The sequence below is a fragment of the Cervus elaphus genome, chromosome X (genome assembly GCF_910594005.1).
Source record: "Cervus elaphus chromosome X, mCerEla1.1, whole genome shotgun sequence".
NCBI lineage: Eukaryota > Metazoa > Chordata > Mammalia > Artiodactyla > Cervidae > Cervus > Cervus elaphus.
In genome coordinates, this window is record NC_057848.1 from 58,392,147 (window position 1) to 58,409,575 (window position 17,429).

At 42.8% G+C, this 17,429-nt stretch overlaps 1 protein-coding gene across 1 annotated transcript; it reads right to left on the reverse strand.

The window, feature by feature from the left end:
- Positions 1–208: 208 nt before the first annotated feature.
- LOC122690847 (small integral membrane protein 10-like protein 2A) lies at positions 209–1,777 on the reverse strand. Its single transcript, XM_043897833.1, has one exon. The coding sequence runs from the start codon at positions 1,734–1,736 to the stop codon at positions 1,530–1,532; it is 207 nt and encodes a 68-aa protein (XP_043753768.1). The 5' UTR covers positions 1,737–1,777; the 3' UTR covers positions 209–1,529.
- Between the last annotated feature and the right edge of the window lie 15,652 nt (positions 1,778–17,429).

Sequence of the window (17,429 nt, forward strand, 5' to 3'; positions counted from 1 at the left end):
TGTACTTGGAAAGCAAGGAAATCATATTTCATGTGATCATTCGGGAACAGTTTAGGATACGCATCCACTATCGCAGAAAGATAGGAAGGCAGAACCTACCTGGACTCATGGGCCACTCCCCAACCCCCTTCCCCCAAATTTCATTCCAACTGCAGTAAATTCACTTTTAATAGGTTTTAATTTTTAATCAAGATAATACATGCATATAAAGGATTATTTAAAAAAAAATCAACCAGTACAAAAGGGCATATAATGAAAAGCAGTGAATCCCCACCTACCCTTCTTAGCTTTTGCTTCCCCATTCCAGAGGCAAAAACTTTACATGTCTGCCTAGAGGTTAACTCCATTTTTCCTAGTAATATGCTTTTCTTACTATTTGTTAACTTTGATGAAGTGAGACATTTTCTGCTGCCTTCCCGCTGTCTCCTGGGTTTTCCTGCCCCACTTCCCTACCATTGTATCACTATTTTTAAGTTTCCTGTTGGTTAACTCCTTCAGTTTAAAAATGTAACCCCTGAATCTGCCTTATTCTTTCACCTGGAGACTTCCTAGTTTAGGAGAATAACACCACTATTCCCTTTCCTCCCCTCTGGTTGCCAACTTGTTGCCTGTACTTGTCAAAGTTGATTACCATTCCCATTCTGTTCTATGACCATAATTTAGTCTTCCCTGATTTGTCTAGAGATTTACTCTAAAAACGAAAAAGCATAACTAATATTTCCCCTGTAATGGTTATTTAAACACTGTTCATTGAATAGGGATGTTGAAGCTATGATTGGATTTTCTGTGATTGCAGAGTCTTGATCCACGTATGCCAGTGTTCCGATTCCTTTTCTCACACTCCCCGCAATGGTTGAAAACTGAGGTTGCTTCATATAGGAAGCATGTTCTCCTTGTACAGTTTGAAATGTTTGTTTTCCCCTGAAAGTTCTGTTTTTTCCTTTGGGGGATGAAGACAAGTATGTCTTCCAGATCATGTGATCAGTTTCCTCCAGCTTCCATCCATCTATTGCCTAGAATTGATTCCATCCAGTGGGAAGTCCTTTCACTTCTTTTTCAAATTTGGAAGATTTGCTTCCGATTTGGACCATTCTTGTGCAGTTTATTTAAGTCCTTGGTAACTTTTCCTTTTTTTTTCTCCTTTAGCGCATCCTGTGCTCATTGTAATTTCCCAGCGTGCGTGCTCATTCTTTACCAGCTGAGCCACGAGGGAAGAAACCCTTTATGTACAGAAGAACTTCTTAAATATTTCTGAGGATTTTCAGATTTTTAAGTTCTGTTCCTTGAATTAGCTACTTCCTTGAGATTCAACTTCTCGTTTATTTTAGAGTTTCCTGGTTAGATTGCAGACTTGCCACAAATAATGATTTCTAGCTGCGCGTTTATATGAAAAGGTGGGGCGACAGCAGGACAGGCCGGCAAGTGTGTGTGCGTGAGGCGAGCTGGGCACTGTGCTCTAGGGCGGGTGAGCCAGTGGGTGGAGGTCAGCCATCCTGCTGGGCCTCCCCACTGCCACAAAGTTAGTTGCTCTAAATATGTACCTGCAGGCGGACGTTTAGAATCACCGAAGCCGCTATGTAGAAGTAGGGGAAATTCATGCGCAGACGCCAGGCCAGGTCGAAGAAGGTGATCAGCGTGCGCGTGAGCCCCTTGCAGAAGGCGCCATACGAGCCGCGGGTCGTGGCTGAGCGCGACAGCCGCACTGCTACGCCCGACAGGGCCGCTGCTGCTGCCATCGGTTTGCTGTGGCCCCGGATACAGAGCCCAGAGCCAGGTGATTCCCGCTGGTTCAGGGGACAGAAGGATGCTCTCGCGGGGGAATCGGCGCGGTAGGTGGATCGCGTGGCAGCAGATGCTAATTGCGCTGCACTGCGGGATCCCTCCTCCTCTGGCTGTGCTCCCTCCTCCTCTGGCTGTGCTCTGGCCACAGCCGGCACTGGTGCCCCGCCGGGCCGCCCTCCTAGGCTGCCTCGGGGCCACGTGGGGCGGGATCAGGCAGAGCGCCAGGGATCCAGAGCCCTGGGACGGGGAAGGGGCAATGTTAAGGGGGAGTCGGGAGGAGCGGGGAGGGGCGGGCAGTTTGTCCGGGAGACCTAGCTTCCTGACCCCAGTGGTCCTTTTTCAACTTTTAACTTTTAAATTTTAACGGAAGCAAAGTGAAACTTGCTCGAATCGTTAGAAATTTTGCTCCGTAAGCAGGATCTTGAGCAACTTCGAAGCTTGAACGCATTTCCTGTCGCCTCACATCCCTTTAGGAATTTTTTCGGTCCCCGGTTGTAAGCTAGTACAAACACACCAAACCAACTAATTGAACTTTAAGTTGTGTGCATTCTGCGTTATTCATTCAAGCGTCTTATTTGTTTTTGCTTTATATCTGTAGTATTCTGCTAATGGGCAAAGTCTAAAAGCGAGTTGTTAGACTTTGTCAGCAGCACAATGAGAACAATGGAAAGCAAATTCCCTGCTTCGTTTCCCTTTCACCACCCTGCCCCAGCAGCCATGAACTGAGATCATGTTTCCTGTATATACCTCCAGATGTGATGTGTTGATAAGGTGCCCTTACCATGTCAATAACACACAACTACCTCACTCTCCCTGAAGATGGATAATTACACCAATACATATATCAGCTCATAGTGTTCGATAATTCTTATAACAAGTCCCTTGTTGATGGGTGTTCTGAACGTTTCCAGTTTTTCTTATGCCAAAATTTATTGCAATAGCATCATTGTAAACATGAATTTGCAAGTGGCAGAAGAGGATGAATAATATAATTCATTCTTTATTATAAAAAACCATCACATAGCATAGATATTTAGTGTTTGGGGTCAAAAAGTTTTCCTAATACATGCGGTTGATCAAAGAAGTTTAGAGAAGGAAGCTCTATACAATATTGTCAGTCTTGGAATTTTTTTCCTCAACATGATAGACAACAGGTGTATCTTATTATTCTTCTAATTTGCATTTATTTAACTATCAGAGAAGCTTAGCAACTTTACAAAATTTCTTAAGTTTTAATATATATGATTTTTACCAATTGTTTGTAGATCATTGAAACTTAAGTATATATTATGAGAAAAGCAAGGTTTCTAGGATCACAACCACCAGAAAAAAAAGACTATTAACAGCTTGGTATATGTTTTAGTCAATTTTATTAAACAAAACACACAGACACACATACACACACATATATATATTTCACACACCAATAGTAAGACAAAAGTGAAATCATAGTAACATACTGCCTTGATAGTTGTTTTAAACATAATGATATATCTTGCTTATCCTTTCATATTGATTCTTTGTGATTAATAGTACCGTGTATGACTCCTTATAGCAGGCCAATCATTAACTGAAGGATATTTGGATGGTTTCAAAGTTTCCACAGTCATAAACAGTGTTGAGATTAGCATCCTCAGGCATATCTTTGTATACTTCTCTGATGTCTCGCTCTGGTACATTCCTAGAAATGGAGTTCTTGGATCAAAAGTTTTTCATTTGTTTAATGATTTTGATACATATTGTCAAACTGCCTTTCACACAGCTCTAAGGTATCCATGAACATCTTCTACTTTCTTAATAATAGCATTGATATTCTTTTAAATCTTGGGCATTCTAGGTGAAAATGACATCTCATTGTTTTAATTTGCATATTTTGTTTACTGGCAAGGTTAGACATCTTTTATACATACAGATATTGTTGCACATTTGCATGAAAGGAAGTACTCTGTCAAAAGATTTGTAGTCTTATAGAACACAAATTTATGGTTACTGGAGGGAGAGGGATAAATTAGGAGTTTGGGATTAACACATTGCTATATATAAAAGACAGTGAAGAATCTGCCTGCTATGCGGTAGACCCAGGTTTGATCCCTGGGTCGGGAAGATTCCCTGGAGAAGGGAATGTCTATGACCAACACTTTCACTTTTTCATATAGAAAAGAGATAAAGAACAAAGACCTGTATAGCATAGGGAACTATATTCAATATCGTGCAATAACATACAGTGGGAAAGAATCTGAAAAAGTATATTTAGATATAGATATATAGGCTTCCCCAGTGGCTCAGACAGTAAGTCAGTCAGACAGAAAAGCCCTCCATAAAACTGAGGGCTTCCTAGGCGGTGCAATGGTAAACCAGTGCAGGAAACACGAGTTCAATCCCTGCATCAGAAAGATCCCCTGGAGTAGTAAATGAAAACCCACTCCAGTATTCTTGCCTGGAAAATTCCATGGACAGAGGAGACGGCAGGCTACAGTCATGGGATCACAGAGAGTTGAATACGACTGAGTGCACACACACATATATAACTGAATCACTTTATTGTACACCTGAAACTAACACAATACTGTAAATAAATTATACTTCAATTAAATATATATATTAAATAAATATGTATATATATAAACATTTGGATGAGCTAAGAAAAAGATTTGCAGTCTTCATTTTAATCAGTATATTCAATTTCCGTGTAAGAAAGGTTGTACCAATTTCCACTCCCTCAGGTAATGTATGACGCTGTCCATTTCCCCACATCCTCACTCATATTATTATTAGGTATTATTTTATTATTGCTAATCTAAAAGCAAAGCATTATTCTGATTAATTTGCTTATATTTGATTACAGTTGAAGCTGAATATTATGTTTATTGGTCATTCATAGTGGCCTCAAAAGGAAGGAGGGCCCCATGGACTAGATGACTGGAAGGCAGACTAAAAGGGTCCTGGAAACCCCAGGGGCAGTGGCATCAGTGGGGGAGAGGAGAGTTAGGCTTTTTTTTTCAGTTAACTTTCCCTTCTCCTCACCCCTTTCTCTTTGCCCCTCAAGTTGCCCAGGCTCGGTTCCTTTGCTCATTTTTATATTAAAATTTTTGTCTAAGGCAAGCAGAACAGCACAAGCAATCTATAAATGATACAATCTCAACCCCAGCTTTAGGAGAAACAGAGTAGACAAGACAGCCTCAGGCAATGCATTGTCTTTGGGAAACTGTACAATCTTGTGAAAGTTGCTCAGTCGTGTCTGACTCTTTGAGACCCCATAACTATACAGTCCATGGAATTCTCTAGGCCAGAATACTGGAGTGTGTAGCCTTTCCCTTCTCCAGGGGATCTTCCCAACCCAGGGATCGAACCCAGGTCTCTTGCATTGCAATTGGATTTACCAACTGAGCTATCAGGGAAGCCCCTAGTGGCCCAAAATGTTTGATAAATTCCTGGAATGAACACAGATTGGCTCAAACTGAAATCACACAGGAGGGCACCACAGCCCAGCGAATCTCAGGCAGGCAAAGGATGCTGCAGAAACAGAGCCACTTTGAGGGAAGAAGGACCAGGTATGGAAAGCGGACATGGGAGGATGAGGGAAAGGAAATGATTATTTTAAAAAGTATTTGAAAAATGGCTGAATAATTTGGGTTTTACTTTCACCATCTTCCTTTCCCTCATCACCAGTGAAGGAGTGTATCTCCTGGATGAAAATGAACAGTGTTTTTTGTAAAGAAATTGAGTGATATGCCTGCAAAAGGCTAGGGCTCCAGAATAGGAGGGGGAAGAGGATTGGTGCCTGGGGCAGAATAAAAATCACCACAAATGCTCCCTCTCCCTGAATCCATAACTTTGCACTGAGGCTGCAGATCTGTCAAGAGGTGACCTATTTGTTTCTTCTCTTGAAGATATCTTTTAACTTGCTTTGGTCAATGGGACATTGGCAAAAACAGTGCAGACAAAAGCGAGAAAAGTGCTTATGCATTGGGGCCCACACTATTGCTAGTCTTGTAAGCCTGCTGGCATCAGACTGGATGATCAAACTCATGCCCCAATTATCCCTGTATGCCCAAATAATAGCCAACCAACTCCTAGAAGTAGTGTCACCAAGACTGCTAGCAGCAGCTGACCACAGATACGTGAGAGTCCAGCGGACACAAGCAAAAGAATAGTCCAGATGTGCCCAGCCCAAATTGCCAACTCCCAACAACTGTACATTAAATAAATAGTGGTTGTTTTAAGGCTCTGGGTTTTGAGTGGTTTGATCTTTGGTGGAAATTACTTGAATCATGGGGCCCTAGGACTCAAATAGAAATATGACTCATTTAACCAAAAGAAGTCTGGCAAAAAGAGAGTTGGGTCACCATGAGAGAGGGCCATAGCTCCTCAGGTTGTGTATCCAGGGTCCCTAGAATGAAGGGGCGACTGAGAGCCTCGAGGAAGGATGTTATGGTAACACTGTAATTATGCACAGTAAATCTTCCTAGTTACCCCTGAAAGGACACACAGTAATTTCCCAAAGTAATTGTGTAGCGGAGAAATAAAAATCCACATATTCGCCAGGGCTTAGTAGACAATGGCTCTGAGCTGACAGTCATCCTGGGGAATGAGAGCATCACAGTTACCCACAGTCAGAGTGAGGGCTAATGAATGTCAAATGATAAATGGATAAATCCAACTCATAGTGGGGCCAGGGGTGTACAAACCCACTCTCCGGTAATTTCTCCAGTTCCTAGGTTTACAGTTGTAATAGGTAAAACCAGCAACTGGCAAAATACCCCAACTGGCTCCCCGTGGAAAAAGAATTTTTCTGTTGAGGAAGGGACAGGTGGAAACCTGGAACTTACTCTCCTTTCCAATTGTAGCAGGAATAGCAAACACAATTATCACTCTTGTTACATGCCAGACACTCTTCCAAGCACTTTATATGCATTAAAAAAATATTCCTCAAAACAACACTACAAAGTAGGTACTATTTTTGTTTGCTTTTAGGTATTTTAAAATGATTTTTTAATCTAAGTCTAGTTGACTTACAATATTGTATTAGTTTCACAGTAGGTACTGTTATTGTACACATTTTACAGAAAAGTTAAGCTTAAGTAACTTACCCAGGGTCACCAGTTAATAATTGATAAGGTAGAACTTAAACCAGAAGCTGGCTCCAGAGTCCATGCTATTAACCGTTATATTGTACTGTCTAAATAGTAAACTGTAACCAATACTGCAGACACAGGAGACTCTCAGAAATGAGGGTCGCCATCAAGACTTTAAAATTCCAGTGTAGTGATCCCTATTACATAACATTCTTATGTGATATACTTGTTTGGCTAGTGAAGAGTACCAGAGGGCTCTTGAAATAGAAATGATATATATGGAGTGGCTTTGAGGAGGTTCTGAAGGCACAAGTAACATTTGTGAGCAGTGACTCACACTGCCACTGTGCCCCCACCTGCCACATGGCTTTCCTTTTGTCAACCCACACTTATGGTTTCATGGGAACTGTTATGGGCTAAACTGAATATTTTTTATTTGGCCGTGCTGGGCCTTTGTTGCCATGTGCAGGCTTTCTCTAGTTGTGGCGAGTAGGGGCTGCTCCTAGTTGCGGTGCTCAGGCTTCTTATTGCAGTGGCTTCTCTTGTTGTGAAGCACTGGCTTTTGTAGTTGCAGCTCGTGGACTCTGGAGTGCAGGCTCAGTAGTTGTAGCACTCAGGCTCAGTAGTTGTGGGACACAGAGTTAATTGCTTGGAGGCATGTGGGATCTTCCCAGTCTAGGGACTGAACCCATGTCCCCTGCCCTGGAAGTCAGACTCTCAACCTGGACCACCAGGGAAGTCCCAAGACAAGGTCGTTAAACATGTAACTGAGGTTATATAAGGTCCTTGAGGTGAGCCTTAATCCAGCATGACTGCTGTTCTTATAAGAAGAGTGAGTGAGTGACTGAGTGAGTCATGTCTGACTCTTTGTGACCCCATGGACTGTAGCCCATCAGGGTCCTCTGTCCATGGGATTCTCCAGGCAAGAATACTGGAGTGGGTTGCCATTTCCTCTTCCTGTCCCAGGGATCAAACCTGGGTCTCCCGCATTGCAGGCAGCGTCTTGACCAACTGAGCCATCAGGGGAGATTATAAGGACTCAAATAGGCCCAGAGAGAAGACCATGTGAAGACATTTGGAGAAGATGGCAGAGGTGAGGGCTTCAGAAGAAACTAACACTGCTGATAACTTAATTTCTGACTTCTAGCCTCCAGGGCTCTAAGGAAATAAATTTCTGTTGTTAGGGCCACCCATTCTGTGGTTCTTTGTCATGGCAATCCTGGCAAACTAATATAGGGACTTCTTTATAGACCAGTTGTATTTAGTCAGGGTTCTCCAGAGAAACAATAGTGTGTGTGTGTGTGTGTGTGTATATATGAAAAGATTTATGATAGAAATTGTCTCACACAATTATGGAGACTGAGAACTTCCACAGTCTGCTGTCAGCTAGCTAGAGAACCGGGAAGGCCAGTGGTATAATTCAGTCCAAGTCCTAAGTCTGAGAACCAGGGGTGCTGGTATAAATCCTGGAGTTCAAAGGCCCAGGAACCAGCACCACAATCAAATGTTTGAGGGTAGGAAAAGATGGATGTCCCGGGTCAAAAAGAGAGAGAATTCTCCCTTTGCCTTTTTGTTCCTTTCAGGCCCTCCCACCAAACTGGTGAGGATGGATGTCCTTACTCAGTCAGGAATCTATTGAAGTACAGCTTTGTGTGACATTAGGGCACCAGCCAGAAGCATATCGCTGCAGCAGTCCAGCCCCACATAGGAGCAGGCCGAGAAAGACAGTGCAAAAGTAAAATCTTCCCTGAAGATTGGTATATCTGGTTGTTCAATTTGCTTAGAAGGAGAGATGGCCTCAGGTATGGCTCTACACTGTCTGATGTTCAGGAACTAGGAAAGAAAATAATTTATAGTACTGGTGACAAGAAGGTTTGGGAGGAGTAATATGTAGCTGGACCTCTAGGAAGGGCCAGAGAGTGTGAGTACATTTGTGCTTCATATAAATGCCCAACAGAGCATGTTAGCTGTGATGAAGGCTCTCAAGAATCATGTAAACAAGGCGACTTACCTAAGAATGTCAGCCAGCCCCACCCTGAGTCTTGCTCAGTGGCCCACATACAAAGTGGCCATGGTTGCAGGGACAGAGGCTCTTCATAGGCTCAATTACATGGGCGGCCCCTCACCCAGGCTGATGTAGTTATCAGATCAGTTGAGTGTCCAACCCCAACTTGCCAATAGCAGAGGCCAATACCAAACTCATGATACGTGCCATTTCCTTCTGGGAGGACGGTTCCAACCAGCCATCTGGTGGCAGGTTAATTACATTGGACCCCTTCCATGAGAGAAGGGGCAGGAATATGGACTTGCCTTCCCTAACTGCAACACTGCAGCCAGCACCACTCTCGCCGACATACAATTATGATATCCCACACAACACTGCTTCTGACTAAGGAACTCCTTTTACAGAAAAAGGCAAAAAAGAGTTAAACAGAATTCACCCTGGTCATACCTTATCCTCCATCATCTAAAATGGTGAACTGCCTATTCAGCCTCCATTTGCAAGTATTTCCTTCACATCCTCTTGATTTTGGCCTCTGCTGATTTAAAACTCTGATTATTAGTCTACCAGTAGAAATAACAGTGATTCTGTTGAATAGATTGTTGAGACTGCAACCTAGCCATCTGAGCTTCATGCATCACTGGGCCAGCAGGCAAAATATGGGTTTGATTGGTGTGATTGATCCTGATCATCAAGGGGATGCATTCTCCTACACAATGCATGCAGGAAGAATTAAGTCTGAAACTCTGTGGCTCCTCTTGAAACTGGAATATTCAGTGGTCAAAGTTAATGAAAGATTACAGCCACATCACATAGGCAAGACCACTGAAAGCTCAAACCTCTGAGTAATGAAGCTTTACCTCTGCCCACTGGGCAAAGAGAACTCAATAGCTGAGAAACTGACTGAGGGCAAGAGAAAATGGGATAAGTTATGGAAGAAAGAAGTCATATTAATAAATACCAACTATAACTTTGTGGCTAGTTACAGAAACAACATAGAAATAGTTGTTTATATTTTCTATTTTCCCCATTTTGAAATATGTGTGTGTGTTCTAGATGTGTTAATGTACCCTCTTCACCTTGTCCCCTTATCTAAGGGATGTTGTGACTGAACTTCACAATTTAGTCCACAAATTACAGAATATCAGTATGTGATTATGTTGAACTTAGGAATCAACATGGGTCAATAATCCTAAATTTAGAGCTGGGTGTGATAACTTGTGAGAGTTTGGGCATTCTCTTTTGGGGGAAAGTTGAGTGTGATTTGTTTTGTACAAGCCATAGTTGTTCTACGCTAAATTGAACATCTTTATTTATTTGTTTGTTTGTTTTAGTCATTAAAAAACATTTTACGAAATATTCCTTGTAACCGCACAGGCCAAGAATCCAGTAAAGTGACAGATGCCCTTCCAGAGCCTGACCCTCCAGGAATGATGCCCACTTCAGAATGTGAAGAGGAGGAAGGGTCCGGAAGGCCATGCTGGCCATGCGTGGCAGGTGGGGCCATCCCGCTGGGCTGCAGGCTCTTCTCACCATGATCCGTGCACACTCCTCTAAAGCATAATTCGTGCTGTACCTCTGTGATGAAGCACCAGATTCTGGAGAAGTTCCCTGCTAATTATCTCTCCACTTGTTGCAGAGGTTTTGAGATTTCACCTTCAGGAATATAAACAAAAGCATCTTTTGGGGATCTGGGCTAAGAAGTCTGTCTTCTTGCAAAGTGCTTCTGAGAAGGGATTGAATTGCCTGAATACTGAAGTCTATGTACATGTTTATCTGCAAAACATATATGTGAAATTTTTATTTGTTGTTGTTTGTTTGCTAAGTTGTGTCCGACTCTTTCCTACCCCATGGACTGCAGCAATTGAACATCTTTTTAAAAAGTTATTTATTTATTTGGCTCTATTGGGTCTTATGAGACTGACACGCTGCCCACTGCGCTAAGAGGGCTGACTGTATTGGGTCTTAGTTGTGGCATGTGGGCTTAGTTGCCTCGCAGTATGTGGGCTCCTGGTTCCCTGACTAGGGATTGAACCTGCATTCCCAGTGTTGGAAGGCAGATTCTTAACCACTGGATCACCAGGGAAGTCCCTGGAACATTTTATTGTTGTCACCACGGCTATTTAGAATTTGAAGTGTGGAAAAAGATTGAATAGATATTCATCATTATTTAAATCTAATCTGTTACAGAAAGTACATTGAATAGCACATTGTTGTATAGCAGAAGCCTATCTTTCATTAATTTAAGTGAGAAAAATAATGTTTCTTAGCTTATCCAAACCCATTTTCCCAAATGTTACTAAAAGACTCTTAAAAAAATCTATATAATCTGCCAAAGTTTTCTGTAATAATATAAAGCATTTATAATCCAACTATCTAGCTATTTAATATTTAAGGAACTCACTAGTTTATATCTTTAGGTGCAGTATGTGATGATACGATAATGTATAGGATATGAATTACACTCTTCCACATTCCAGGACACACATTCTGTAATATTATTACACTATAATGTTACAGTAATCAAATAGTGTGGTATTGAAGAAGAGATAAATACACATATCAGTGGAATAGAAGAGAGCCCAGAAATAAACCTACACACATATGGCTAACTGAATTTTTACCAAGATGAAAAAGCAATTAAATGGAGAAAAGATAGCCTTTCAAAAATGGGTTGAAATAATTGAACATCAATAGGAAAAAAAAAAAAAAAGAAGAAAAGAAAAAGAAAAATTATCTCGACTTAAAAATAATAATTTATTTAAAAAGTAGTCTGAACTGGATAATAAATCTAAATGTAAGACATAAAGTATAAAAGGTTTTAGAAGAAAGCATAGGAAAAAATCTGTATGACCTGGAATTAGACAAAGAATGAGTAAGCATGACACAAAAACACAATCCCTGAAAAAAAAATTGATGAACATTATCAAAATTAAAAACTTGTGCTCTTTAGATGTCATTACTAAGGAAATGAAAAGACAAGGTACTGTCAAGAACTTGATGATATGAGATTTTATCATACTTAGAAGATTAAAAAGCTAACCTGTTCCATGGGTACTGGCAAAAGACTCTCGGGTCTGACACAAAGGACCTTATTGCTCCTGGCAAAAGCCATAGCTAGAGGATCAGCATGATGCTCATGTGGGTCCCTCATGCTCCCTAAGTCCCACGGAGGTGATGCAAAGCCTCTATTATGGATGTTAGGACACACAGGGGCTACATTACAGGAGAGGGACAGTGGGCTTGGTGAATACATTGCTTTTATAACAAGCGTAAGCAAGCCCTGTCTGTCTAGGGGAAGTCGCCATCTCATTCATCAAGGCTGTTTGCTCTGATATAAACACAATCCTGAAAAATGGACATGTAAAGAGGGTTAATGTTTCCAGTCTTGGCCAGCCCATCAGAAAGATGTGCAAGGGCACTAGTGGCCCATGGTGACTGTCTCTCCCAACATTCTTGGCCAAATGTGTTTTTTGCTGCATGAATATGCCACCTTCATCTGACCAAGAGAGCCTGGGATCAAATCTGTTGAGTTTGTCTCATAAACTGTTTTCACCAGAACTCCAAGCTGCAGGATGAGACTGCCTAGCAGTAGTCACCTCATCCACCCCTCCCAGAGTCCTAGGCTCACCCAACTTTGAATAAGTCCCAGCAGGGAGCACTTGGTCTTCTTTTACACACTAAGGATATAGTCTCAGGCCAGACTACTATCCATAACAACCCACAAAAGGGAGTTTAGACTATCCTGACGATCTTTAATATCACTGCCAATAATTATAAGGGCCAAAAAGCAATCTCTGTTCCCAATGCAGAGAGGCCATGGCTCATTTCCCCCCACATACAAACATACAACCCAAAAGGGCACAGTTCAGGATTTGTTGTCACCATTACACTGGTTTGCTCAAGCCACATGGGCAGTGTCACCAAGTATTTGTAGCCTCAGTCTTCATACGTGGCATGACTCAAAGTCACTTGGGTGTCAGGAGAAGCATATGAATCCGAATTAGATTGAAACAATGTTATACTGGATCATGTGTTTACACATGTTCACTTTCAGGGGAGGCTGTTGATGGCATTAGGTATACCAAAATACTTCTAGACCTGTCATAACCACGTGAGTTTTTCTGATTTCATAGAACATGGAAGGGGATTACAGTATTAAGCAGCAAGTCAGATTGCCAGTGCAGCTGCTGCCTGACTTAGGTGACAGTGCTGGATCCAGGGGACAAAGACAGCATTAATCACCCTCCATCCTTGGAGGTCTAAGGTGTTCTCTGTCAAAGTGCTGGGGATTGGTAATTTCCCTTCTCTGTCACATGATTGGGGTGTCCCTTCCTAATACCTACAACTTCGCTTTTTCGCCAGTCATCCCTTGCTTGTATGCAGAACTTTCATCCTGGCCATTGCAAAGGAGGCAGCCAAGTGATCTCTTTCTGGGGACAGCTGCAGTCAGTGACCAAATTGCCCCACTAAGGTGTGTGGACCAAGCAGAAGTAGAGTCATAAGTCATTCCAATGCTTAACAATATCAGATACTAATGGATGGTAGGGTGTGTGGAATGGTCATCAAATACTTTGACTATTGGTCCATTACTGGGTGACATTTGAGGGGGGAAAAAGATGTACTATTTGTCATGCTGCAGAGGGACTGGAGAACTGAAAATGTAACACAGATAAGACTCACAGAAGCCATATGGTATAGTTGAAGTCAAGTGATCAGGCTGAAACAGCAACACATAACCTTAAAAGGTGTCAAAAGTGATGAGACCATGCGTGGCATTGAGGGGGACAGTAAAAGGTCTCATGTGGTCAATCTGTCAGGAGGGAGCAAAGTCAATTCCCCATGCATTGTGGCTCCCATTGTTGCAAACAAACAGGCCAACTTTTGAAAAAAAGTCACAAATCTGGCACATGCTAGTGGCTTCTGCATCAGAAACAGAGTCCTTTAATTTGTGCCTAGTCCCCAATGCCAGATGTGTTGCCATGTCTGGTGGCATTGTGTCAGTGCAGCCTTGATCAGCAGCTGAATTTTAGTTGGTCTCCCAGGTGGTCCATTGGTTAAGGATCTGCCTGCCTGGAGCTCACACCCGGTGCTCTGTGACAACCTAGAGGCATGAGATGGGGTAGGAGGTGGGAAGGAGGTTCAGGAGGGAGGGGACATATGTATGCCCATGGCCGATTCATGTTGATGTATGGCAGAAACCAACACAATATTGTAAAGCAATTATCCTCCAATTAAAAGCAAATAGAAAAAAAGTAAAGAAAGAAAAAAAAAATCTGTCTGCAAATGCAGGGGACATGGCTTTGATTCCTGGTCTGGGAAGATTTGGCTCTAGAGCCTGAACTACTGAGCCCGTTGTGCCACAACTACTGAAGCCCTTGTGCCCTAGAGCTCATGCTCTGCAGCAAGAGAAGGCACCACAATGAGAATCCTGCACCCCGCAACTAGAGAGTAGCCCCTGCTCGCCACAGCTAGTGAAAAAACCCAAGCAGCAACGAAGACCCAGCACAGCCAAAAAAGAGAAAAGAACAGACCGCCTTTACTGTAGGCATCCCTATGAGTGAGCCAGACATTCTCATTAACACCCACAGTTTGTGTTTCCATAGTTTACAAGCCCCCACCCCAAGAGGTGTCTTTTATCTGCCAGTCTGTAGTCTTTCAACTGACAGATTGAATGGCCAAACCATTAGCAACAGCCTCAGAGCCAGTAAAAGTATAACAACGTTCATCAAGGGGCGGGTTGACCAAACTGAAGAGAACAGCCCTGAATTCTGCCCACTGAGCACAAGTGCTCCCTCCCTGCTGAGACGTCTGTATAGAGATCAGGAAGCAACAGCTAGAACCGGACATGGACCAACGGACTGGTTCAAAATTGGGAAAGGAGTACAGCAAGGCTGCATATTGTCACCCTGCTTATTTCACTTATATGCAGAGTACATCATTCGAAGTGCTGTGCTGGACGAAGCACAAGCTGGAATCAAGATTGCCGGGAGAAATATCAGTAACCTCAGATATGCAGATGACACCACCCTTATGGCAGAAAGCAAAGAAGAACTACAGAGGCTCTTGATGAAGGTGAGAGGAGAGTGAAAAAGCTAGCCTAAAACTCAACATTCAGAAAACTAAAATCATGGCATCTGGTCCCATCACTTCATAGCAAATAGATCAGGAAACAATGGAAACAGTGACTTTATTTTTTGGGCTCCAAAATCACTGCAGATCGTGACTGCATCCATGAAATTAAAAGACACTTGCTCCTTGGAAAAAAACTATGTCCAACCTAGACAGCATCTTAAAAAGCAGAGACATTACTGTGCCAACAAATGTCTGTCTACTCAAAGCTATGGTTTTTCTAATAGTCATGTATGGATGTGAGAGTTGGACTATAACAAAAGCTGAGCACCAAAGAATCGATGCTTTTGAACGGTGGTGTTGGAGAAGACTCTTGAGTGTCCCTTGGACTGCAAGGAGATCCAACCAGTCAATCCTAAAGGAAATCAGTCCTGAATATTCATTGGAAGGACTGATGCTGAAGCTGAAACTCCAGTCGTTTGGTCACCTGATGTGAAGAACTGACTCATTGGAAAAGCGCCTGATGTTCAGAAAGATTGAAGCCAGGAGAAGGCTATGACAGAGGATGAGATGGCTGGATGGCATCACCGACTCAATGGACATGAATTGAGCAAACTCCAGGAGCTGATGATGGACAGGGAAGCCTGGCATGCCAAGTCCTGGCACAAAGAGTTGGAAATGACTGAGTGACTGAACTGAACTGAGCTGAGCACAAGTGTGATAACATTGCAGTTAGGGCTGTTGATTTGGAGGAATTCTGATGTCATCTATACCATGGAAACTTTGGACCTCAGAGGATAAAGGCACTTGCAGTAAATGCTGACACACATGCCCCTCTTCCCCCATGATGGGTGGCAAATAGCAGGGGAGTTTGTCCCAGTAGCACCTCTCTACCTTTGTAAGTGCCCTGAATGGAAGTATCTCCTTTGACCTTTTTTTTGGCTGCCCTGCAGGGCATGTGGGATCTTAGTTTTGCCCGATCAAGGATCGACCCTGCGACCCCTGCATTGGAAGCTCAGAGTCTTAACCACTGAACTGCCAGGGGAGTCCCTCTGCTAACTCTTTGTGAGCATTTATAGTACAGTACAAGCCATTTAACACACCGGTTTCCTTGTACATTTTCACATCAGTAGATTGAATTGGCACATAATGCTCTAATCGCAAGATCACTTGAGCTGTTTTCCTTCACCGAGAGCTTTACTCAAGCTCTACCAGTTGAGTTCAGGCTCTTTTTGTTCCCCTGGGGGAACACAGACCAAGTTGTTTAGCACCTGCACTTCCGCAGTTGTAACCGCAGCTCCGGGCAGCTCCGGGCAGCTCCTGGCATGGGTGGAAGGAAGATGGGGAGGGAAGTGGACTGGAGGAGGTCAGCCTTTTTCTTTGTCTCCTAGCACTAGGAGTAGCTTCCCTCCACCCCTAGTACCTTCCAGAGTGCTCTGCTCCGGGAGTCTTCCCTTCTGCCTCTCCACTCGCCACAGCTCTACCCTGGAGACTGCAAGGCCATTGGCCCTGTGTGTGCCCAGTGGCTTCTCCTGCCAAAGGATTGTGTATGATGGTGGCTTGGATGTTCATTGTCAACAGTCATAAAGTTTGAGCCCCTCCCCCTGCACCTCCCCTGTGCACTCTTTTTTTGTTCTTTAAAGCACCTGGAATCTGGGTAGAGGAGGAGGGAGGCTTCACAGGGTGTGAAGGGAGAGAAGCTCTGCACCAGCAAGCAGGGCTTTCCATTTACTTTCAATTTTGATGGAACTTTACTTTCAATATTTCTCCCACTCGGGTTCAGCTATTGAATCTCTCATGTTTTTCATGACCTAAACCAGTACATCTTCGTTTCTGATACTGTTTATTTCAGCTTAGGAGACCCCTTGACTCAGCAACCATATTTCCTTTAACTAGGGATCCAGGGCTGTCCCATTGTCATGATAATGTCTTGTTCAGGATAACGACTCTTCCTCTGCCCTCCCACAGGAGAGGGATCAAGAACTAAGATAGGAAACTTGTAGAAAAAGAGATTAGACTGGTGGGGGGAGAGAGCATTGGAGCAATGTGGTCAAAAAGTAAAACTTGCAGTTATAAGATAAATGTTAGGGATGTAACGTACAACATGATAGTATAATTGATACTGCTGAATACTCTTCATATATAGTCCATGAGGTAGCAAAAAGTCGGACACGACTGAGCAACTTTCACTTTCACTTCACTTACACACTTTATGAAGGTTGTTAGAGAGCAAATCCTAAGGCATTCTCATCACAAGGAAAACTGTTTTTCTATTTATTTTGTATCTGTATGAGATGGTGGTTGTTCACTAAACTTATTGTGGTCATCATTTCATAATGTATGTAATCCAAATCATTATGCTGTACACCTTAAACATACTATTTGTATGAGTATTGTGATTATTGTTGTTATTGTTTAGTTGCTCAGTCGTGTCCGACTCTGCCACCCCATGAACTGTAGCCCACCAGGCTTCCCTGTCCTTCACTATCTCCCCAAGT

Bases quoted from the DNA above. Each gene is read 5' to 3' on its own strand.
- LOC122690847 (XM_043897833.1), bottom strand. From the start codon at position 1,736: ATGGCAGCAGCAGCGGCCCTGTCGGGCGTAGCAGTGCGGCTGTCGCGC.